Source organism: Myripristis murdjan, chromosome 13 (assembly GCF_902150065.1).
Source record: "Myripristis murdjan chromosome 13, fMyrMur1.1, whole genome shotgun sequence".
In the NCBI taxonomy this organism is placed as follows: Eukaryota; Metazoa; Chordata; class Actinopteri; order Holocentriformes; family Holocentridae; genus Myripristis; species Myripristis murdjan.
In genome coordinates this window covers 40713652-40736208 of record NC_043992.1, presented here as the reverse complement: position 1 = coordinate 40736208, position 22557 = coordinate 40713652, and the positions used below count along the sequence as shown (strand labels likewise).

The 22557-nt window shown below is 42.7% G+C and overlaps 1 protein-coding gene across 1 annotated transcript in view; it reads left to right on the top strand.

Annotated features, from left to right (window-relative positions):
- The window catches only part of LOC115369785 (polypeptide N-acetylgalactosaminyltransferase 17-like), a 31089-nt gene extending 10476 nt beyond the window's left edge, over window positions 1-20613 (top strand). Inside the window, exons 6-9 of the mRNA XM_030066452.1 lie at window positions 2227-2424; window positions 7079-7167; window positions 7874-7932; window positions 20500-20613. Coding sequence (XP_029922312.1) covers window positions 2227-2424; window positions 7079-7167; window positions 7874-7932; window positions 20500-20613 — 460 coding nt within the window. The remainder of the gene's footprint in view (window positions 1-2226; window positions 2425-7078; window positions 7168-7873; window positions 7933-20499) is intronic.
- Window positions 20614-22557: the final 1944 nt, after the last annotated feature.

Here is a 22557-nt window from a genome sequence, read left to right as displayed (position 1 = left end):
AATGATGTTTTTTTGTTTTTGGAACGATTCAGTTTGGTCCAGTTTTGTGAACCATGATGCAGGCCCACCTTGTTGTCATGTGGTAAAGATGATGATGAGACGATGAATGCCTCTCAGTTCTCGAAAGAGTATAGCTAACAAAAGACAACTCCTTAACCCCATCATAACCAAAAAAAAAAAAAAAAAAAAAAAATTGGAGCATTTTGTTTCACATGTGTTTTTGTGTTTTTGATAACAAAACATTAGAGACAGGCAGTGTAAATTGTTGCATTAATTCTATGAGTTATTAGTCTTGGCATAAACCTGAGGGCTTTAATCTTTCCTCAGTATTTCTGTAATAAACTTAGTGGTCTGGCCTCTCATTTGAATTTTTTTAAAGAATGGTGAATGATTTGATTCAAAGCATTTCATTTGAATCAGGTCAAAGTCAGAACAATTCATTCTATTTAATTAGCAGATCAATTCACTTGAATCTGCAAAAATTAATAACTGATGCATTGATGTAATGAATAAATCATTGCATCCCTAGTTATGGCACAAATGAAGAATTTCATTTCAAAATGAGATATTCACTATTTGAAAAGAGAAGATAACAGCTTCATTTACCAAATGGTGTCTTGCATGAAAGTGAATCACATTTTGTGTTATTAATAGAAGTTCTGAGTCATCATAAATCCTCTTTGCCTTGTCAGTTTTTTTTTCATATAGATAAAATTATCTAAGGCAGCAAAACTTTTCCAAAATGCATAAAATTTTGCAGGCATAACCCATTGAAGTGCAATAGAACAACCGCAGCATTATTACAGCACTTTCTTTCAAAGCTGCCGCTAAGTGTGAGTCACTTCAGTGCTTTACAGAGTCCATGAAGGAGAGCACAAAGCAACAGCAAAGAGCCTAAAATGAACACACCAAACACTATCCTGTGCCTGGAAAAAATAAGATAAGAGTAAGTAGGGCTGTGTGATATGACGGTATATATCGTGCAACAGTAGAAAGTCATCAGTCGTCAGTCATTCAGTGTTGTGCTGTATCAGATCAACTCTCTGGTAATTTATTACGCTAGGTGATATTCTGTAATTTGAACAATGCTTAGTTGTCCTTTGCGCTCCACACATGAGCGTAGGCAACATAAACTTACAGCACAACAAACACAATAACACAGTGTAATGTAAATCCTGTGTGGAAGTGTAGCAGTAGCAGTATCTAAAAAAAAAAAAGGGATTTCCCAGTTTGGGATCAATAAAGTAAATCTATCTATCTATGCTGTGATCAACATGGTACGATTGTCTGTTCTGAGTGTCACACTTCACCGATCACTAAAACTCTGGACAGCAGCGTCAACTTATTAACTCTACGCAAAACACTCACTCCGAAGCAACGTTTTGATATATTTCTCACTGTGAATTTAGTGAGTCCTTGCAGTCTGTAGAATTTGGGGGATGAGCTGGCAACATCACAACAGACACGCAAACCTCCTCAGTTCCAACCGGTTGAGGAGACATGAAAATCGGCATCATGTTGTCTTCATCAACCGGCAAGAAACACGGCTGTCGCGCCAAAAAGTGGCCTTGTGTCGTCCTGTGTGCGTGGTGCATGGGTGCAGGAAGCCTCAGCGTTCTGACAGAAAAGTAAATGACCGAGGTAACTGACTGAAGTAGTGTCCCTCCATATGGCACCTTCACGGCACTGTTGTTGCCTGGGAAAAAACTGTGCCAGCATTGGGAAGCATGTACATCATTACACTGCTATTTTAAATACTTTACACTTAAACTTATATTTTGTTTGCTGTTGAATTGAAAATTTGCCCAAAGGTTCCAAATAAAAGGAGAAAAATAATAAAATATGATTAAGTATCTTTTATTTGTCATTTATTTAATTAGAAATGTAATAAGGAATAAGTCTTTTCATGTGATCATTTTAGATAAACATTTTATTTATGTAATTCACTGAAAAGGTGCAATATTGATATATATTGTTATCTGGATATAAAATGACCATATCAGGATATGAGATTTAGGTCATACTGCACAGCCCTGAGAGTAAGAAAAGAGGAGGGTGGGTGGCCCTGTAAGTTAAAGTGTAAAATGTAAGATGTGCAGTTCATGAAATATACAAAAGATGAATAAAATACAACCTCATACTAAAGCCTGTCCCCAGAAGTAAGTTTTGAAGAGTGATTTAAAGGATTTAAAGTGATTTAAAAGCAAACATGTTGTGCAACACCAGGGCCGAGCCAGTTCTGGCCAGAATCAAAGAAGATCACAAGAGGATCATCTTGCCCTCCATTGACAACATCAAACATGACACGTTCGAGTTGGAGCGCTACGAGAACTCAGGCCACGGATACAACTGGGAGCTGTGGTGCATGTACATCAACCCGCCCAAGCAGTGGTGGGACGAGGGCGACACCTCCGCACCCATCAGGTATATATGTGTGTGTGTGTGTGTGTGTGTGTGTGTGTGTGTGTGTGTGTATATACAATACAGGCCAAAAGATGAGAGAATGCCAAGAGTGTGCAAAGCAGTAATCAGAGCAAAGGGTGGCTATTTTGAAGAAACTAGAATATAAAACATGTTTTCAGTTATTTCACCTTTTTTTGTTAAGTTCATAACTCCACATGTGTTCATTCATAGTTTTGATGCCTTCAGTTAGAATCTACAATGTAAATAGTCATGAAAATAAAGAAAATGCATTGAATGAGAAGGTGTGTCCAAACTTTTGGCCTGTACTGTATATATATATATATATATATATATATATAGTACATAGCGTTAAAAAGCTTAATAATTAGTTTGAATAAATAAATAAAATAAATACATTGATATTAAAAAATTAAATCTGGAGGAAAGGGTTGTCACGTGAACACCCTCCCACACTCACAGAGGTAAACAGAGTAAACTTGCAGAAAGTCAGTGTTTCCCATACACAGACCAGTGTGGTGCAACACGTGTGAATTTCCCAGTCTGGGATCAATAAAGTATACCTATCTATTTATCTATCCATCACACAATCAACACCAAGCGCCACAAATTGATTCCGCTTTTTTCTCCCTAACACGATTTTAAAATATAAATATTGTGCCGTTCAATCATCTCTGCATAGCGCTCTGTCTCCCTGTCATTCTCATTCACACACACACACACACACACACACACACACACACACACACACACACACACAGACATGCGCATACATGCCAGTAGTGCGCGGGTACATTTAGGCTGTGTCCGAAATCACTCCCTAACCACTATATAGTGATTACGCCATTTTGTAGGGATGTCCGAATGTTTAGTGATTATTAATGTTCACTATATAGTCCACTGGATGTATCCCACAATCCACTGCAAAATGTAGTGGACATCCGATGGTCACTAACCAGGCAATATATCCCGTCATGCATTGTGGAACGGCGCCGAACAACGAGCAAAGTAGTGTCCGAAACGGTCCGTTATTGAATTCACTACATAGTCCACTACATTGAATTGCCTATATAGGGAGTAGGGAGTAGTGAGTGAGTGAGTGATTTTGGACACAACCTTATGAACGACCCGCACTTGCCCGACGTTTTCAACCAACCCGACTGCAACTCGGACCGGAAGTAGGTTAAAATAATGATCGCCGAAGTCTGCAATGATGAAAATATGGGTCCCTCAAGAAAAAGGTGGGAACCACTGATCTAGCCAATGAGAGGCAGAATAATAAGAGTCACTTCATTGTCATGGTTAACAACAAAGTGAGGTGATAAAGTAACAATCCCCTCTTGTCTGGGTGGGGAATTGAACCCCTGGTCTTCTGCATGGAAGGTGGAGACACTAACCGCTCTGCCATCAGGGACTTGGGCTCATTGCCCATTCATGTTGATAAATTACAAAAAAGTGTAAAGTCCAATCGGTTTGAAAATTGACATGCCGCTTTTTCTGCACAAGACGCACATTTTTCGTATAGGATAATAAAATAATAATAATAATTATAATAAAAAAAGATCCGGGGTTTTTGAAGAAAGTAATGTAATGTGAACATGTGAATTGTTCAATACAGTTTGAACCAGTCTTTTCTATACCGATATAGAAAGCCAGCAACACCGTCTCGCTTCATTTATTTCTATCTCCCCTTACAGGTGAGGTGTGAATATAGTTTCTAACAAGTGAAAAATGATCTGAATAGAGAAATATTCACATCTGTATACAGAAATCTGTAAAGTGTAAATGTAGTTTAGTTTGTGTATAAATGGCTCTTCCAGATGTGAATTGAATTTCCACAGCAGTTTGTGACGTCCATTCATTCAGATCCTGCTGTGAATGAAGAGGACGCCATGTGTCATCATCAAAGAGTTAACAAATCAATAATCAAACTGTGAATCAATCAGCAGATAATAACCACAGAAGGTCTGTTGTGTCTTGTTCTCTCCATCAGATTCCTGTGAACTCAAACTGGACACAAACACAGCAAACAGACTCCTCGTCCTGTCTGAGGACAACAGGAAGGTGACAGAGGTGGAAGAGGAGCAGCCATATCCTGATCACCCAGAGAGGTTTGACTCCTGCCCACAGATCCTGTGTAGTGATGGTCTGACTGGTCGCTGCTACTGGGAGGTCGAGAGGGAAGGACTGGTTTCTATAGGAGTGACTTACAGAGGAATCAGCAGGAGAGGAGACAGTAAAGACTGTGAGCTTGGAGGAAACAAAAACTCCTGGAGTCTGAACTGCTATGATTCTGGTGATTTCTCTGCCAGGCACAACGACAGAGAGACAGTCATCCCTTTCCCTCCCTCCTCCTCTCACAGAGTGTCAGTGTATCTGGACTGGCCTGCTGGCTCTCTGTCCTTCTACAGCGTCTCCTCTGACTCACTGATCCACCTCCACACCTTCAACAACACCTTCACTGAACCTCTGTACCCGGGCTTTAGGGTTGGGTCATATGAGTCCTCAGTGTCTCTGTGTCAGATCTGAGGAGTGAGAGTCACACACACAAACACACACACACACACACACACACGCAATTACACACTCACACACACGCAATTACACACTCACACACACATACACACACACACATACGCACACACATACACACACACACACACACACACACACACACTCTCACACACACACACACACACACACTCAACATAAATACTAAATGAATGGTTTGATCTACATCAGTGAGGATTTTTCTCTGTTGATTCATTTGATTTCATGTTGTTGTATTTTGTTTTTTCTGTGCAAATGAACTCTCAACTGTCATTTTCTAATCAAGTTCAGTCAGTTTGTAAAAGGTTTCTGCCAACAACAAACAAGTCAGTTCCAACAAACCACATCCAGACCTTTTGGTTTTGGCAGTGCGTCCACACTGAAGTCTGAGTTCTTCTTCAGCGTCACAGTCACTGCTTTCTTACTCACTAACTGTTAGAAAGTCTCTCTGGCTTGGTGACAAAATGACAACTCTGATTTCTGTCTCTGGAGTTTCCAAGGAGAAATTCATCTCACATTTACTTCAGTGTGAAAACAGATGATCTAATATTTTATAGCAGTTTGATTTCACTCAGTGTTCAGATTTCACATGGAGAGGATGTGTAATATATTAATGGTTGGAACAGATCTTGTATTAAATTGTTGAAACTGACTGGGAAAGCCATTTTTGAAATGTGGAATATGAGTGTATGAATATGAGAATGATGCTCTGCATCCACAGGGTCGGACATCTCCACGCTGCCCTTCCATTGTCTGTGCTGGCAGCGGTGTGATGCATTCTGGGAGTGTTGTGTTCATCAGGGTTAGCCCTAACCCTGACCCTTTTAGTAGGGGGTGTAAACCCTAGACACCATCATGTGAGCCAAATGGTGTCAGGTTCACGTCCCTTTCAATCCAGGCAGGAAAGATCCTTCCCAAGTCAAAGAGCACACCACCTTTGGCGTGAGAAGGCTGTAGAGTCTGAGTTTCTATTCTCACAGCGGCCTTATCTGATTTGTGTCGTACGGACGCAGGAATGTGGCGTCCATCCAGGTTTCAAAGGGTTAAAATGTTCACCGTCATCATCATTTACACGGCTTTAGCTAAAGTTAGCAGGCGGCTATGTTAGACTTCCCTCAAAACCAATGAGCTCAAAGGATTGTGAAAGTTTTATTACTTTTATTAGTAATTTGTTACCAGCAGCCAAAAACCAACTATGGATTTGTTTTTACTTGATCAGTGACTCAAACCAACTGATGACCAACTGAACTGATCTCTCTGAGAGGGAGAGAGAGAGAGAGATAGAGAGAGAGAAAGAATGAGTTAATATTAGGTTGTACATGAACAGCTTCAGTGAACTGACAGTCTCAGCTCACGGCTGTTAGTTGCCATGATAATACAGCATCTGGCCATGCTCACATTACAGCCCATAATAAGCCGGACTGTGGCTTCACTCAGGCTGGGAAAGTAAACGTTTAACCAGCGAGCTCCACCATTCATTTCTAATTCCACACGAACGTTTTGCCTCGGTGTGTCTTGTTTCGTATGAAAACTGTGATGTCATTTATTCTGTGATAATTCTGCTCTGGTGTGTAATCTGATGTGTAATCCAGCAGCAGGAGAAAATGTCTTTAATTTTTGTCTGTCAGTTTAAGTTTATTTGGTTGTTCATCTATCCACAATGAAGACTTTTTTTTTTTTTAAATGGTCTGATGTTTTGTTGAATTTTTATTATACATTTTATCTGACCTTTTTGAATCTTGACCCGACAAAACTAACACTGACACGAATAAAAACTAAACTAAAATGAAGCATTTTCAAGAAATAACAACTAAATGAATCTGGCAAACCTGCTGTAAAAATCTATTTTAATAAAATCTGAAACTGGAAACAAAAAAAACAAAAAAAAAAAACAAGACGCAATAAAAAGAATAATGAAAACTGCAAAGCTAAAATAAACTTTATTTAGTCAGCATGGCCATAAAAAAAGGGTTTTGTGACTGATTGTATTTTTCCTGCCTTTAAAACATCTTTTTTTCCCCCCAGAGTTAACAACGAAAGTAGCCAACAAGTGAGACATCTTGCTTCTAGCCCATCTCTGGTGACAGCTGCATTTGTGTTACATCAGGAGGGAGGTGCATGATGGGAGGTGCATCGTGTGTGATGTCAGCGTCAGGAAGGGGACAGAGACAGAGTTTAGTGACAGTGAAGGCTTTTGTACACCGAGTCCTGAGCGTTTTTTAAAAAAATGTCATCTGATGAAAATGGTCACTGGCCCAGGAATCTGAAGCGTCTTGTTATTCTATCATTTTCCAAAATTCAAACACTGATAGCATCCAATCCTGAGAAGGTGTGAGGAGCAGCGAGGAGGTCGACAGGCCAGACCCAAACTGGAATCCTGGGAAAAGTGGCACCGGCTGATCACCACAGGAACCGAAAGGTCTCATTTCAGTTTCAGCCTCGACACACGGAGCAGATCCAGGCCAGCAGCTGTCCTGGGATCAGTCTGTTCAGCACACCTTTCTGCAGAGCCATTTCCACTGAGGTGCCGATCGCCCCACGGTCTGGTCCCGTCCATGCCGCCAGCAGGAAGCAGGAGGTGAGCGGTTAAAGTCTGCAGACCCGGCACCGACTATCTCCTGCAGAGCTACAGACCGAGGGCTTTACCTGCTTTACCTGCCTTGTACTGACACCTCAGTATTTTCAGTTTCTGGCAGCCCTGTCCCGTTGTGTGTTGGATCCCCACCGCTGCCAGCTCTCTCACTTTATATCACATGACGTCCTCATGTGGTCAGACAGCGTGGATTTGGAGTTGGACGTTGTCCTCTGTCCAGACAGCGAGCAGAGCCCTGATGTCTTCTGGACAGCCTTGTTGCCGCTTGTTCTCCATTTTTCTTTTCTCTGTTATTTTTCTGCCACAAAGCGAGCTGCTGCACTGACATCTGCACTCAGCAGCTGCAACGTAGCCCCACCCACCGCCAGGTAGGCCCCGCCCATCAGCCTTAGCTCCAGCTCAGAGCTGGGTCAGCCTGGTTGTCTGGCTCATAGGGATTCTCTGTGCTCTCAGCAGCTGGAATGATTTTCTGAATAAGGTGTCTATATGCGCTGCAGCAACTGGAATATTCTGTTTACATGTTACTTGGCATGTTCCCATGTTTCGGTGTATTCCATGCTCTGATGTAATGCGACACTCAACCTGCGGGGGGCAGCAGTACGCTTATAGGCGTCTGGGCTGCCGGAAATACAGAAGAAGAAGCAGAAGAAGTCTATTTCAAGTCTTTGATCAGCTGAAGGCAGACTGCAGTCTCCTGGCTCTTGCTGCTGTTCGCCATGTCGTTCTCCCCGCTTGCAGTAACCATAGCAACAAAGACGCCCCTGGATTCCTTCTGAATCGAGCATGCGCAGATGTGACTGAATATTCCAGTACGGGGCATTTTCTGATTAAGGTGTTTACATGGCACAATATTCTGGTTAAAACAGGCACATGCCAGGGGTCTGATTCAGAATATTCTCCAACTGGAATATGACCTTAATCGGGTTCAGTGTGTTTACATGACTCGTGCGCAACCGGAATATTGAGGATATTCTGAATAATACAGGAATATGGTGTGCATGTAAACGTGGCCAGTGTGAGTCAGTTGTTTTATTCTAATCTGGCCGCTGTTTGTCAGATTAGCTCTTCACTTTGTGAAGGCAGTGACTCCCGGTCATGTCCACGTCCCAGTCTCAATAAACATCAGCACCAACAACATTTTCCGTGGATTTTTATTTTAGTTTAGTTAGCTTTGTAGTGTGCAATATCGTTTCATTTAGTTCTCGTTTTTTTTCTAAAGTCTATTTGAGAATCTGCAGAGGCTGTTTTTGATGACGACAGCGACAGAAAGAAATTCAGTTTTAAACAAAAGTTTGCTCACTCTGCGTTAAACACCCCATGAAGTGAGACACTTCATGGGGTTGATAACAGTTGATTTGATGTATTTCCTGTTGAAACAGGAGGTTTGGGGGCGGGACACGGTGCAGGGAAGGATCACTCAGAGCAAACCAACAGGATCTCAGTTTGGGACAGAAACAGACTTTTATTTTGAAGGGACAGGTGGATGAGAGAGGATGTCTAAAGGTTTGTGAACGTTCTATTGGTTGAAATTTTAATTTCAAGCCACTAGAGCAGGATGACATCACTGTTTAAGACGCTCTGTCTGACAGGAAGTCGAGGTCACATGAGGTCATGTGAGGTTGTTTCATGGCGTGTATTTCTGTGTACTGAAACTGTGGAATTCTCTGGGGAATTGGTTAAAATTCTGTCCAGATACTTTTGATAAATCACATTTAAAAAAGAGTAAAGGGACAGTATGAACTTATGGAGTAACATTAACGTTAAGATGATGGTCTTTGTTTTTGTTTTTGTTTTGTTTGTTGTTTGGCTCATGTCCTTTTATTAAATTATGTTAGCCTAATCACAATTATAACTGTCAGACTGTCTAGTTTGTGTTCTGTATTTATTAATGGGAAAGTGGCACATGATACAAGCTTCTCCTCCTCCTCCTGAACCTGTTCTGGTCATGGCTGCTTGGTGTGTAATGAGCTTCCTGTCCTTCCTGTGGGGATGGGGGGTGGTGGGGTGTGACAGTGCCCACACCTGCGAAAAATGTTTGAGCCATTTTTTTCAGCCAGATTTAGAGGGATATCTCATTTCTCATTCTCATCATTCTCATTCAAGTTCTCACCACTCCTACCTTTGTTTTTGACATAAATCTATCTATCTATCTATCTATCTATCTATCTATCTATCTATCTATCTATCTATCTATCTATCTGTCTGTCTGTCTGTCTGTCTATCTGTCTGTGTGTCTCTGCCTGTGTCTCTCTGTCTGCCTGTCTGTCTGTATAGATAGATGGACAGATAGATAGACAGACAGTTATGTGTGGTCCATGGCATGGCCAAGGGTCAATTAACGTAGCGGAACTCAAATTGCATAGCGCATGTATATGAAATATCTATTACATATCTATATCTAAATAGGTAGACAGGTAAACAGGTAGATCCAACCGAGCAATCTGATTGGTCAATCAGACGTTTAGAATGTGCTCAGATAAGCATGACATCACTTTTTCATCATCACTGAAAATATTACTCGGCCTATTTCTTTTTGCCCGAGTCTGTATGGTTTCCATGGCAAAACGAAACGTTTCTCTGAAACCTGCATCAAAAGCTGCTGTCAACTGTGTTTGTTTTGTCAATTTTGATTTCTTTGGCGACCTAAGTTTGGTCAAATGTCTGCAAGACAACCTGACAAACACCGGGCAAACAGCTGATTTTTCAGCTGTAAGGAAAGAAGAGCTAAACAAGATCCTCCGTGAATTTTATGGAGCTTTAATTTCTATGATAAAGAGAATGAAATGCCTCAGCAAATTCAGCACCACAGACAGTACCTGCTGAGGCAGATTCAGCACCACGGACAGTACCTGCTGAGGCAGATTCAGCACCACGGACAGTACCCGCCGAGGCGGATTCAGCACCACGGACAGTACCTGCTGAAGCGGATACAGCACCACGGACAGTACCTGCTGAGCCTGATTCAGCACCATGGACAGTACCTGCTGAGCCTGATTCAGCACCATGGACAGTACCCGCTTAGGCAGATTCAGCACCACGGACAGTACCTGCTGAGCCTGATTCAGCACCATGGACAGTACCCGCCGAGGCGGATTCAGCACCATGGACAGTACCCGCCAAGGCGGATTCAGCACCATGGACAGTACCTACTGAGCCTGATTCAGCAACAGTGCCTGCTGAGGCAGATTCAGCACCACGGACAGTACCTGTCAGATTTTCCACAGAGATGTGCGGCTATAACTTTGTTATTGTTATTAATGCGTTAATGTTACCAGTTATTAATTAGGGCCCGAGCACTGTCCCAGTGCGAAGCCCTATTGTATTTGTACCGTTTCTTTCTTCTTCTTATTATTATACATACGTGTCATTAGGCCTTAATTTGACCCCCTAAACATGCTCAAAAACTCACCAAATTCGGCACACACATCAGGTCTGGCGAAAAATTCGATAAAATCAAAAATCAAACCCCCCAGGTGCAAAAATGGGCTCGGTAGCGCCACCTAGGGACGCAAAGGCAGCCCCTGCGGCCCACAGGAATGTGATAGAAAGACCAAACCAGCGCCGAAACGTAGATCTCATCAAGTCCGACATTTTTCGTGCCGTGCCCCCCACCTAAAACCAACAGGAAGTCCGCAATTTGCATTTGAAAGTCACGTTTTCGCCCAAATTTCCACTTTGCATGAAATCTATCTCCTCCCAGGGCGTTAGTTTTATCGGCTTGCAAATTTCATAGATGACAGAGAACATAGTGCTTAACAAAAGTTCTGAAGGAATTTACATTCCTTTTGAACCGTTTGGATTTCAGAAGGACGCAAAGTCTGACCCTGCGTTCCAATACTCATACTATCATACTATTTAGTAGGGAAAAAAAAGATTTAGTGTGTCCCAATACATAGTATGTCAGATGCAGTATGCCAAGAGTACCAGGATGTTCTACTACATCCGGTCAGATTTCGCAGTATGGATTTCAGCATGCTGCTCTGGCCAGTCTGACCCACAATCCTTTGTGCAGCGGACGTTACGTCACACTGCGTGTACAGGCCACGCCCACATACGGACGACAACAAAACGCACATATCGCATAAAACTCGCTCAGTGACAGCAGAAGCAACAGGAAGACAGAAGATCAGAAATCAAAGAAGATCAGACAGAAGATCAGAAATCAAAAAGGACAGCGCAGTATGAAACAGCACCAGCATTTTGACAACAACATTCAAATTTGCCGCTACAGACGGCGGCGGAAGTGAGCGAGAGGGCCGGACTTCAGGGATGATGTATGTAGTGTGTCCCAATAGTATGCATATGCATGCATATTTCATACTAAACTACATACTTTGTAAGGGCAGCTGCAGTACCTACTAAAAGTAAAAAGTATAAGTATGCGATTTGGAACGCAGGGTGAGTGTCCACAAGCACCACCTCCACTTTTTCCCATGGACCCTGGTGTGCCTGCTGTGAATAAACAGGCACTTGCCCTGACAATGGGCACTAATTAGGCCCCTGGTGACTAAAGTAAAAGTCTGACAGCTTTCAAACCTATGCCGATGGAAAGAGGACGCATATTCCTACAAAACTATATATCATGGTGTGGATTGGAAAAAGTTTGTGGCCACTGAAGAGTTGTTCAACAGGTTTGGACTCTGGTTTCTCTGCTCTGCACTGTTCTCCCTCCCCTCCTCCACTCCTCTGACTCACAGTAGCTGCCTGCAGCCTTCTCCCAATGCACACTCATTGGGAAGGAGCAGTAACAACTCTGTGTGTGTGTGTGTGTGTGTGTGTGTGTGTGTGTGTGTGTGTGTGTGTGTGTGTGTGCTTAATGCCACAGCCACCGGGCACAAATGGGCACGTGGCAGCACGGGTGCGAGGGCCCGTCCAACGCTGCTTGCAGCTTTAATTAGCTTATTAATTAATTTGAATCCCACAGGTGGAGAAACACTGGCTTATCTTGTAAATTTGTAAAATTTTCCTCATAAATTTACTACTTTAATCTAAGAGAATATCTTCTTGTAAATTTATAACTATAAATTTATATCTTCTTGTAAATTTATAACTATATAATTTATTAATCTAGATTATTTTGCGTTTGTTTTCCTCACTGTATTATTCCCTGTCCCCTGTCCCCCTGTATTTTCCCCCCACAGTGGCCCTAACACACAGTTGTACAGCTGCTGTGAAAACTGCAAAAGAACCCCAAAACAGCCTGAAGTGTGCCGTCCTGCGCCGGTCGGCGTGGCTGCAGCTCCCCGCTCAGCACACGCGGTTAAACAGCTGGCGGGCCCCGGCACCGCCGCATCATGCTCCTCAGTCACACACACACACACACACACACACACACACACACACACACACACACACACACACACAGACTGTTCAAATAATCAGCCTGTCAAAACCCGCAAAACCAGTCGGCCATGTCTCCTGCCTGTAGCCTATTTTTCACCAGTAATTAGCAAGATTAATTTGAAGAGAATATATAGTTAATATTCAAAAGTCACTTTTTATACTGGAAAATAATGTGAGGAATCATAATTTCATTATGTTTTTATGAAGCCAGTCGTTAACTGTATGGTGGCTTAATTTCACACCTCCAAAATGTGTCTGAGGAAAAAAACACAAAATAATAAGAGAATTTTTAAGCTACAGGACGTTATTTAAAAAAAAAAAAAAAAAAAAAAAAAAAAGCTGAAAAGCTGTGAGGGAATAAGAGGTTTACCATTCAGAGGAGGGAACCTGTACTCCGCAAGAACAGACTCTCACCCCAGATCCGTTATCAAAACCTGCCGTTTTAATGTTGACCTGCTCACCTAGGAAGCCGTGACACCTCGGGGTTGTCTTGCAACACGACATGTTTTGCTTGTGTCTCCGGGTGCTATCGGTATAGAAAAGTCTTTTCTATACCGATATAGAAAGCCAGCAACACCGTCTCGCTTCATTTATTTCTATCTCCCCTTACAGGTGAGGAAAGGGTGCTATCGGTATAGAAAAGTCTTTTCTATACCGATAGCACCCGGAGACACAAGTTATTGATATAAAGGGTTGCTTGCTGGATCTTTTCTGAAAAGATCCAGCAAGTGTAATAGATATGAACATATGTGTGTAAAACTAAGAGAAAGATAACGTATAGTTTAAATGGTTAAGGTGCACTCTAATGTGTTTTACTTAATATTTGGAAAGAGGCATTTCGAAATAATATTTCAAGATATTTCTTAAAATATTTCTTTATTTTCGTTTTTATTTCAGCAGAGAAATGTGTTCTTATTGATTGCTCTTGTCTTCCGGGTTTCGCCTGTAGAGGGCGCATGTGATCTATTGTTCCGGCAGAGAAATGTGTTCTCATTGATTTTCTGGTCTTCCGGGTTTCGCCTGTAGGGGGCGCATGTTGCTGACGGCTTGTTCAATACAGTTTGAACCTGAAGCCAGCAACACCGTCTCGCTTCATTTATTTCTGTCTCCCCTTACAGGGGTGTAACACAAGCAACCCTTTATATCAATAAAATCTCAACTTCTGTACTTGTTCACACCGCTCGTATTTCTGCGGAAGACGACCGCGGGCTGATAGGAGCGGGGATCATTAAAGTTAAAGAATTGTTGAATTAGGTTCAGATCGATGTAGTGGATGTATGCCGAATTTAAGGGCAGATCAAAACGACCACTAAAATATTCCTGATGCTGTGCTAGCAGGTGTACGCTTTCACAGGTAAGTAGGCTAAGAAAATCGCGATAGTTTTAACGGAGTTTTGGCTCATTTCTAAATAACACGGACATTCTCAGTCGTTTGGTCTGATCCTTTAATCCGGAGCGACTCGGTGTGTAACAGCAGAGGAAGATTGCATGACTATTAGAAGTTATTCTGAAAATAATATAAACGGCAAGGCCAATACAACCCCAAGCCGTGTCAGCTCCAGGGTCCATAAGGGAAAAGGAGAAAAGAGCGTTCACTTACACTGACAGCAGCTCGGGTCGGTCCGCTCGGGATGAACCAGTCGGAGTTTATAGACCGAGACTCCCGGTGGAGAGCGGGGCAGGACGGGGTGGGGTGTCCCGGCAGGCGTGCGAGGCGAGGCAGGACCGAGGGTTTCCCAGGCTTGCTGTGTGTGTGTGTGTGTGTGTGTGTGTGTGTGTGTGTGTGTGTGTGTGTGTGTGTGTGTGTGTGTGTGTGTGCTGACTCAGATGGGCTAACCTCCATAGAGCCCCGCCGCACCGGGAGCAGCGGGAGGAGGAGGGGGAGGTGATTAACGGGACCATTCACGAGTCTCGACAGTAAATCTCCAGAAGTAGCGGCACCGCCGCTGCGCGCACCTGGGAACTCATCCAAACTGAGCAGCCGAACCGGGCGGAGCAAAACGGATTATTAATCACCCTCCGATTAAGGCCCGGACGGCCGCGGATAGCGTGCGCGGGGATCCAGAGAGGCTGGCAGCGGCTCGGCTCACAGGTCCGGCTGCTGGAGTGACGGGGAACCCGGCCGCCCGCGGTCCTCCTGCGCGTCCCCTTCCAGGCAGAGCCAGACTGAGCGCCTGTCTGCCCGAAAAGCGCGGAAAAGGCGCAGGGAGCGAAGTGAGGCTGAAGGAAGTACACACACACACACACACACACACACACACACACACACACACATACCAGTTGCGACATCATCCGCGGCATTTCCCAACCTGCCCCTGACTCACTGCTCAAACTTTATCAGCAGTCCTACCCTGTACAACAGCAGATCACACACACACACACACACACACACACACACACACACACACACACACACACACACACACACACACACACACATACCAGTTGCGACATCATCCGCGGCATTTCCCAACCTGCCCCTGACTCACTGCTCAAACTTTATCAGCAGTCCTACCCTGTACAACAGCAGATCACACACACACACACACACACACACACACACACACACACACACACACACACTCGATCTGGTGTGAAAACAGCCTGTCTTAGGCTCTAGGCTATTTCTCTAGAAATGTGGTTCTGTCTATATGCTTTATATCTATAGATGCAAGTCTCCATGAATATCTATGAGGCCCATTCTATAAGTTGTGTGTCTATACATTCAAGTCTAGATCGCATGTGTATATGCAACATTATTATTTTACACTACTACAACACCAATAACAATAATAATAATAACAGTAAATATACTTTATCAATACATTACCTTTCATACGGGGGTTCAGCTCAAAGTGCTTTACAATAAAGTGAAGAAAAACAAGAGAATAAAATAAAGCCAGGCAATTTAATACAAGTGCAAATCTTCCGTTATAAAACAAGGCAATCAAATGAAAAGGACTACAGATGGAAATTAGCTTTCTTGCTAAATCTGGTGCACTCATCTTTTTATTCCTTGAATAGCTAATGAAAGTGCACACTGTCCTTTATAAATTGAATAAAATAATAAAAAAAAAAAAAAAAAGCAGAGGCAGCAGAAAACAAAAGATATTTAAAAGGAGGTAAAACAAATTAAGATATAGACACAGTAAAATATGTAGAAACAAAGGAAGACAAAAATGTAAAACAAAGGAGAACAAAAAGCAGGAAAACATGTACAAGAACAGAATAGAAGAATAAAACAAAGGAAGCATGACAATTACATTTTTCTATTGTGATTTAAAAGCTGCAGCTCCTACAGCCTTTGGCAATGACTACTTGTATATGTATAGCCTATGTATGTATGTATATATGTGTATATGTATATGTATAATATGGACATGCTATTCTATCTGTTACATCTACACACAGAAAAATAATAGTTCTAAAATGGCAGTTCCATGTAGAACCATGAGCTACTGAAGAACCACCCATTTCATGGATGGATCCTTGTTTGGGACAAAAAACTGAGAACGGTTCTGCTCTGAACCGAGCGGCTCCACCAGGAGGAATCTGCAACGGTTCACTTAAAGCTCCACTGTGAGGAACTGTTTTTGGTTTTAGTTGGCACCTTTTTTAATCCTTTACAAAAAAAAAAAGAGAGAGAGAGTTAAATGAAATTATTAATGTCACTGTAATTTAACTTTAATTTACCTTCAGTGTGTCGGGCCAGGCTTTGCAGCGCTTGGTGTTTCAGCAAACGTTTGAGGGTCAAGGAGACAAAAACCTGAACACAGTTTTCAAACGGTGGGCCAGTGCCCTCAGGGTTACACTGTGAACCTTCATTTTGTATTGGGTGGTTGCACCAGCTGTACTCTCATCCTCTCCAAACTCAGCACGTAGCCTCTTCTTCTTCCTGGATCTTTGACAAGGCAGTGCAGCTTGAGCCTCATTTTGCAGTTTGACCTTTGCCCAACAAAGTTGTCCGCTCACCTCTGGACAGTTTCAGAATCCATGGCGTATTCCCTGAGGTTCTCCTGTGTGCCAGCGGCGGGACGATGAGCTGTCAGATTCATTCCAGCTGTTTGATGTTTAGACAGAGCAGACATCAGAGGTCAAGGCCTCCATGTTGGCTTTTGCCTTCACGTGCACAGATGGTTTCATGTTTTCATTTTCAGTGATGGCTGTGAGTGTCACTTCAAGCTCAATGCAATGCTAGTTCAACGGAGAGACTTTTGTCCAGGGAACCAAAAGATCCAACATCTTTCACCCACCACCATGTCTCTCCGATGAGCAGAGGTGGGAAGTAACGAAGTACAAATACTTCGTTACCGTACTTAAGTAGATTTTTCAGGTATCTGTACTTTACTTGAGTATTTAATTTTCTGCCGACTTTTTACTTTTACTCCCTACATTTGAACACAAATATCTGTACTTTCTACTCCTTACATTGTCAAAACAGGCTCGTTACTTCTCTCTCCCTCTCTCTCTCTCTTTGGTGGGGGCGGGCGGGCTCGTTACCACCAAGAAAAACATTACAACACCTGCACCGGCACCGTACGAGAACAAAAGGCAGAGAAACTTTCCAGGCTACAGCAGCGCACTGACATAGATTGTGAAACAAAGTGAAGAGTTGCCACTCCGCTGTATTTTCACTGGCTAAGAGCAACACACTGGCTTAGCTTGTCTATTCAGAGAAGAGGTATCACTTCGGCTTATTTTTCATTCTATGTTATCACATGCATACTACTGCTCATTCATTGGTAGTTGAATTGTTAGGTCTGTTTGATAAGTAATTTACATTTTTAAAACAAATAATAATTTAACATATTTTTAAATTATTGGAGTCAACAGCTACTCCTTCAAGATAATTTATTATGTTCTACAACTCTTAAACAGACACCAACACTACATACTGAGTGTTTGAGCAGCATATCTCCTCTGTGCTACAAAAGATCCGTGGTAAAAATTATTAACATTAACGCTGAAGCCCTTCCCCACAGTTTCCAAAAATCCTGGAGGAAACCCTGCACAGAGAGGGAAAGGGAGAGAGGGCGCGGGGCGTGAGAGCAGTTAAGAAAAAGAAAACCATATAGAGAAATCTGGAGCCATGGAGGAAGACAGTTGCCAGGGAAGATAACGTTAGCCGACAACAAAACAGAGTCGGAGAAGCAAGAAAAAATCTGTTAAAAGTCATATACGTTAAGTATATTAAGTATTGAGAGTACCAAAGCTGTTATCAAGGTACTCATTCAAGACCTCTGGGCAGTTCAGTCTTGATTATTGTGTGAAACTGGGCTTGCAGCAAAACTAGAATGTTGCGTGATTTTCATTCTCTCTGTACCAGCACTTTGCAGGTTGTTAATAAAAGAGGAAATGTTCCTGTTTTGTGTGCCCTGAACTTTTTTTTCGTCAAAAAGTTATTAAAAAGGTATATGTATCATTAATGGTAAAAAAAAAAAAAAATCATTTTTACTTTTTACTTTTGTACTTAAGTACATTTCAGAGCCTGTACTTTCTTACTTTTACTTGAGTAAAGAAGTTGAATTGGTACTTCTACTTTTACCAGAGTCTTTTCTCACACAAGTATCTTTACTTCTACTTAAGTACAGAATGTCAGTACTTTTGCCACCTCTGCCGATGAGCGACTGGCACCTGTGATGAGTATCGTGGGTAATTTCTTCCCAAACACCCATTCTCTGATAGGAATACAGCAATGTCATTTAACACAGAGAAAAGGGACACCTTGTCAATGACCACACCTGTGGTATCGGCAAGCTCCAGATTTAAAACGTGTGCGCAGAACCAGACGTGCACATGCCCCGGGACATGGGCTGACAAGAGAACCAAAAACCCTCGGTACTCCCCTTGCATGTTTGCTGCCTGCACATTCAGTGATGTCAGCTGCATTTAGCTGAGTACTTGCTTAGGCAGATCTGCAAAATCCTGACCAGAGGATGTCTGGCAGTTTACTACTGCAAGCAGCCTCTGGTTAAGTTCATGCGTCTCATACCTGGTTATTATGGAGCACTGGTCTTTGCACCAGATATCTTGGACAGGGTCTGTCTGAATGGAAAACATTTCAGCTTGCTTGACTTCATTAGCAATGTTTTCTATGATGAAACGTCCAATAATCTCCATTCCTGAGCTGAGCTGTTGTTTTGGAGCGGAGAGTGACGTGCAACCCTCCACCTTTGACTGTGCCTGACTCGTGCAGCTTCTTCCTGTTTTCAGTGCATGAATTAATTTACATGCTTTTGCAAACATGTATAAAATGTGCTGAGTAAAAGAACAAGCTCCTAAAAGGTGGCCTGTGGTCTACTGCAGCATCGTCCAGACTATAAGCAGCTTCTGATTTCCCTCCTACTCAATAACTAATCTGACTGTCATTCAACAGGCACTCGATGTCCCCTCTGCTGGCAGATATGTGTCTGTGCATTTATGTTGTGACTTTTCTCATGTTGTTTAGTTCTCTGCTGGATGTCATTCATTCCAACTGTGAAAGGATTCTCTTGTGTGGTAAAAGCGAGACATACTGAATAAAACACAGTGTGTGTTTTTTCTCTGTATGTAAGCCATGAACATTTGGTGTCATTTTTGCACTGAAACACTTTCTTTACACATGTATTTTTTATGTTCTAACAACTAATTAACCCTAATCCCCTCTGTCCTCCTCCTCTTCATTTGGCGGTGGATAGTTGCTGCCGCTGGCCATGCTAACAGCATCTGTGATTTTGAATAAATGTGCAGGATCAGCCTCCACCTTTTCGTTTTTTTGAGGTTAGCTTTATTTTTGATTTGAACTTACAACTTTTAGATTCCACTCTTTCTCTCTCTCTTGATTTGATTATTTCCTGATTGACCTCTGGCATTACATGGATAGATGAGTCCACATGAGGAGGTGGGGGGAGGATGAGGGCAGCGCTTCCTTCACCTTCCTTCATCAACTGGGACCGTGTAACCCCCGATCAGATGGGCTGTTTCAGCATCAAGTGGACCAAATTTTCTCCCCGCAGTTTTTGCCCCATTTTTTTTCAGTGCATTGGTGTTTGTCAGAGTTGCCAGACTGCCAGTCCGAGCCTGCAAGACGTCACTGAAATGATGGGATGACGATGATAATGATGGGATTAGAAAAAGATCAACTCACCTAAAATTTCATTTAAAAGCCGAGTCTCTTTTCCTGCTCTTTTTTTGTCCAAAAAGAATTAAAGGTATTCTGCTGGTTGGATTCAGTGACTGGAGCAAATAAAAGCCCCGGCTGTTCATTGATGTTTTAAAGTTTTTACTGATTCAGTCTTTGAGCAGCCACAACAGAAGGAGCTGTTGTTCTACTGAAAACTGTTTTTACAGACATACAGCTCTCTGTCACATTCATAATTTTGACTGTTTGCATGAGATGCGACTAAGACAGAGCAGAGCAAACGCCTTTCATCGCATCTGTTTTGGCTCATATTTCAGCAGCATGGACAGAGAGTGGAGGGCTAATTATCATTAGTCTTTTGTTTAAATTTCACAGGAAACCGGGTGCCCTGGTAGCTCACCGGATAGGAGCGTGTACCATGTGCTAAAGCTGAGTCCTGATCGCAGTGTCCTGGGTTTGAATCCGACCTCAGGCCCCGGGGAAGACCCAGGACTGGCCTGGGTACACCTTGGGACCCCCAGGAAGAGTGGATGTGGCCATGGAAAGGATCATGTGGGCTGACCTCCTCAACCTGCTGCCACCATGAGCCGGTCCCGAATAAGCAGTAGGAAAAAATAATATGGCATTGACATAACATGCCAATCTCTAGTAGGTAACCAATGGGCTGTTCAAAACAAAAAGCAAATATGGCACAAAATAATCAAATTCATTGTAGCTGCAAAGCATCAAGGCCCAGCCACACAGGCTGTGTTCAGTCTTTAATAACATGTTTGAATTCATTCGTTACTGGAAACAAAACACCTACAGTCACAGACACCTTTCGTTCTCCAGGATGTTGGCTCTTATCTAAAGCAGCTGGGAAAATTCCTCAATAGCACACGGTGGAAAGTCATGGAGGACCGAGCAAGTTCACTCACTGACACTGATGTTCACTAACAGGAAAAATGTGGACCAATCAGGGGTGTAATTTCTTCTCATAGAAAAATAAGCCTGAATGTGAGCAGATTGTGAGTCTAAACCTGATTCCAATGAGTGGCAGCTGCCATACTTTACCACACCTGACTGACACCTGTGACCTTAGACCAGACCAACATGGATGTCAAGTAAATGTTGACATTAATAAGAATCACACAGTTATGTTAATTTAATCTCATGGTGAACTCTTATCAATGTGTTTTTTCTGCAGTGCTGCCTTTCTGTCAGCAGAGGGCGCTGCTGCTGTTCAGTTCAATAGAGAATTCCATTCCATGAAAGGGCGCAGCTGAACTGTTGAAGAATCCCCTTCAGGTCATGGCTTGTAGTTCTAACATCTGGCCAGCAGGGGGCTGTCTCCATTTAGCTGGACTTCCTGACACTGGCGTCTGCGACGCTGTAGCGTCTTCAAAATAAAAGCACACCCCTCGTACTCTGTAGCCTCTTCAAAATAAAAGCATCTAAGCCCTGATTCCTACGCAGTGCCGTTTGATGTTCAGCTTCGTTTTACACAAATCAGTTTGTTCCCCATTTAACTTCAGTGGTGAACTCGCTGTGTTTCCTGCCACTTCTGCGTTCTGCATGGAGGCTGTGATCCTGCCTCGCAGCTGCGGGATCAGCCTGACGTGCCTTCCTGCATGAAAACGGCTTTTCTACTTTCACTTTCAACTTCAACCGGATTAAGGACGTTTCTGTCTTTTCAGCCGCTTGGAAAAAAAAACTCTGTTCAGTCAAAACCAAACGGAACGTCGACGAGCGGTAAGGACGATTATTTTTTCGGTTTTGTTTTGTTTATTGCTCTTTTCAGCTGCTTTTTGCACACACACACACACACACACACACACACACACACACACACACACACAGTCAGCAGTGTGGCAGCAGAAGCAGCAGCGTCTTCTCTCTCTGGGTTTCCTCTCCAGGTGAAGCTGAAAGTCTCTTTGATTTGATGTGGATGTGACTCAGCAGGTAAAGAGCCGACCAGGGATCATTAGAGATGTTAGATGAACAGGCTCCTACATTGTGTTTCAGAGCTGGAGGACTGGAGAGCACATTGGGACCAGCACATGTGGAAAGGCTTTCAAAACGGGGTTAACGTGTTTCAGCATCTAAATATTCATCATGTCATGATATTTAATGTTGACTGAGTTAGACAACCAGTCTGACAGCTTGGAGAAAGTTGACTTCATTTATTTTGCTGCTGATCCACCAAGAGAGCAAAACACCAGTTATTTCATGCTATATTAGATTTCACTCTGTTATCACCTACTATTTCAATACAAATGTTTTGAAAACTTTGAGTTTGAAAGCAAAAATACTTTTAAAAAATGACACACAAACTCTGAAAAATTAGCAAAAGAATTATCAGAAAATCAGTAAAACAGAAAGTGATGAGACATCCTGTCATGGAAAGCTTGTTGTCATCAATCAGCCGCTGTGTTTGTGTCAAGGTGTCGGCTTGGCTATGGATGTGTGTGAGGAGAGAGAGGAGGGGCTCCCTGCCTCTGAAAGCACTCTGTCTGGGGAATATGACAGCCAGACCAAAGCTAAGAGGTGA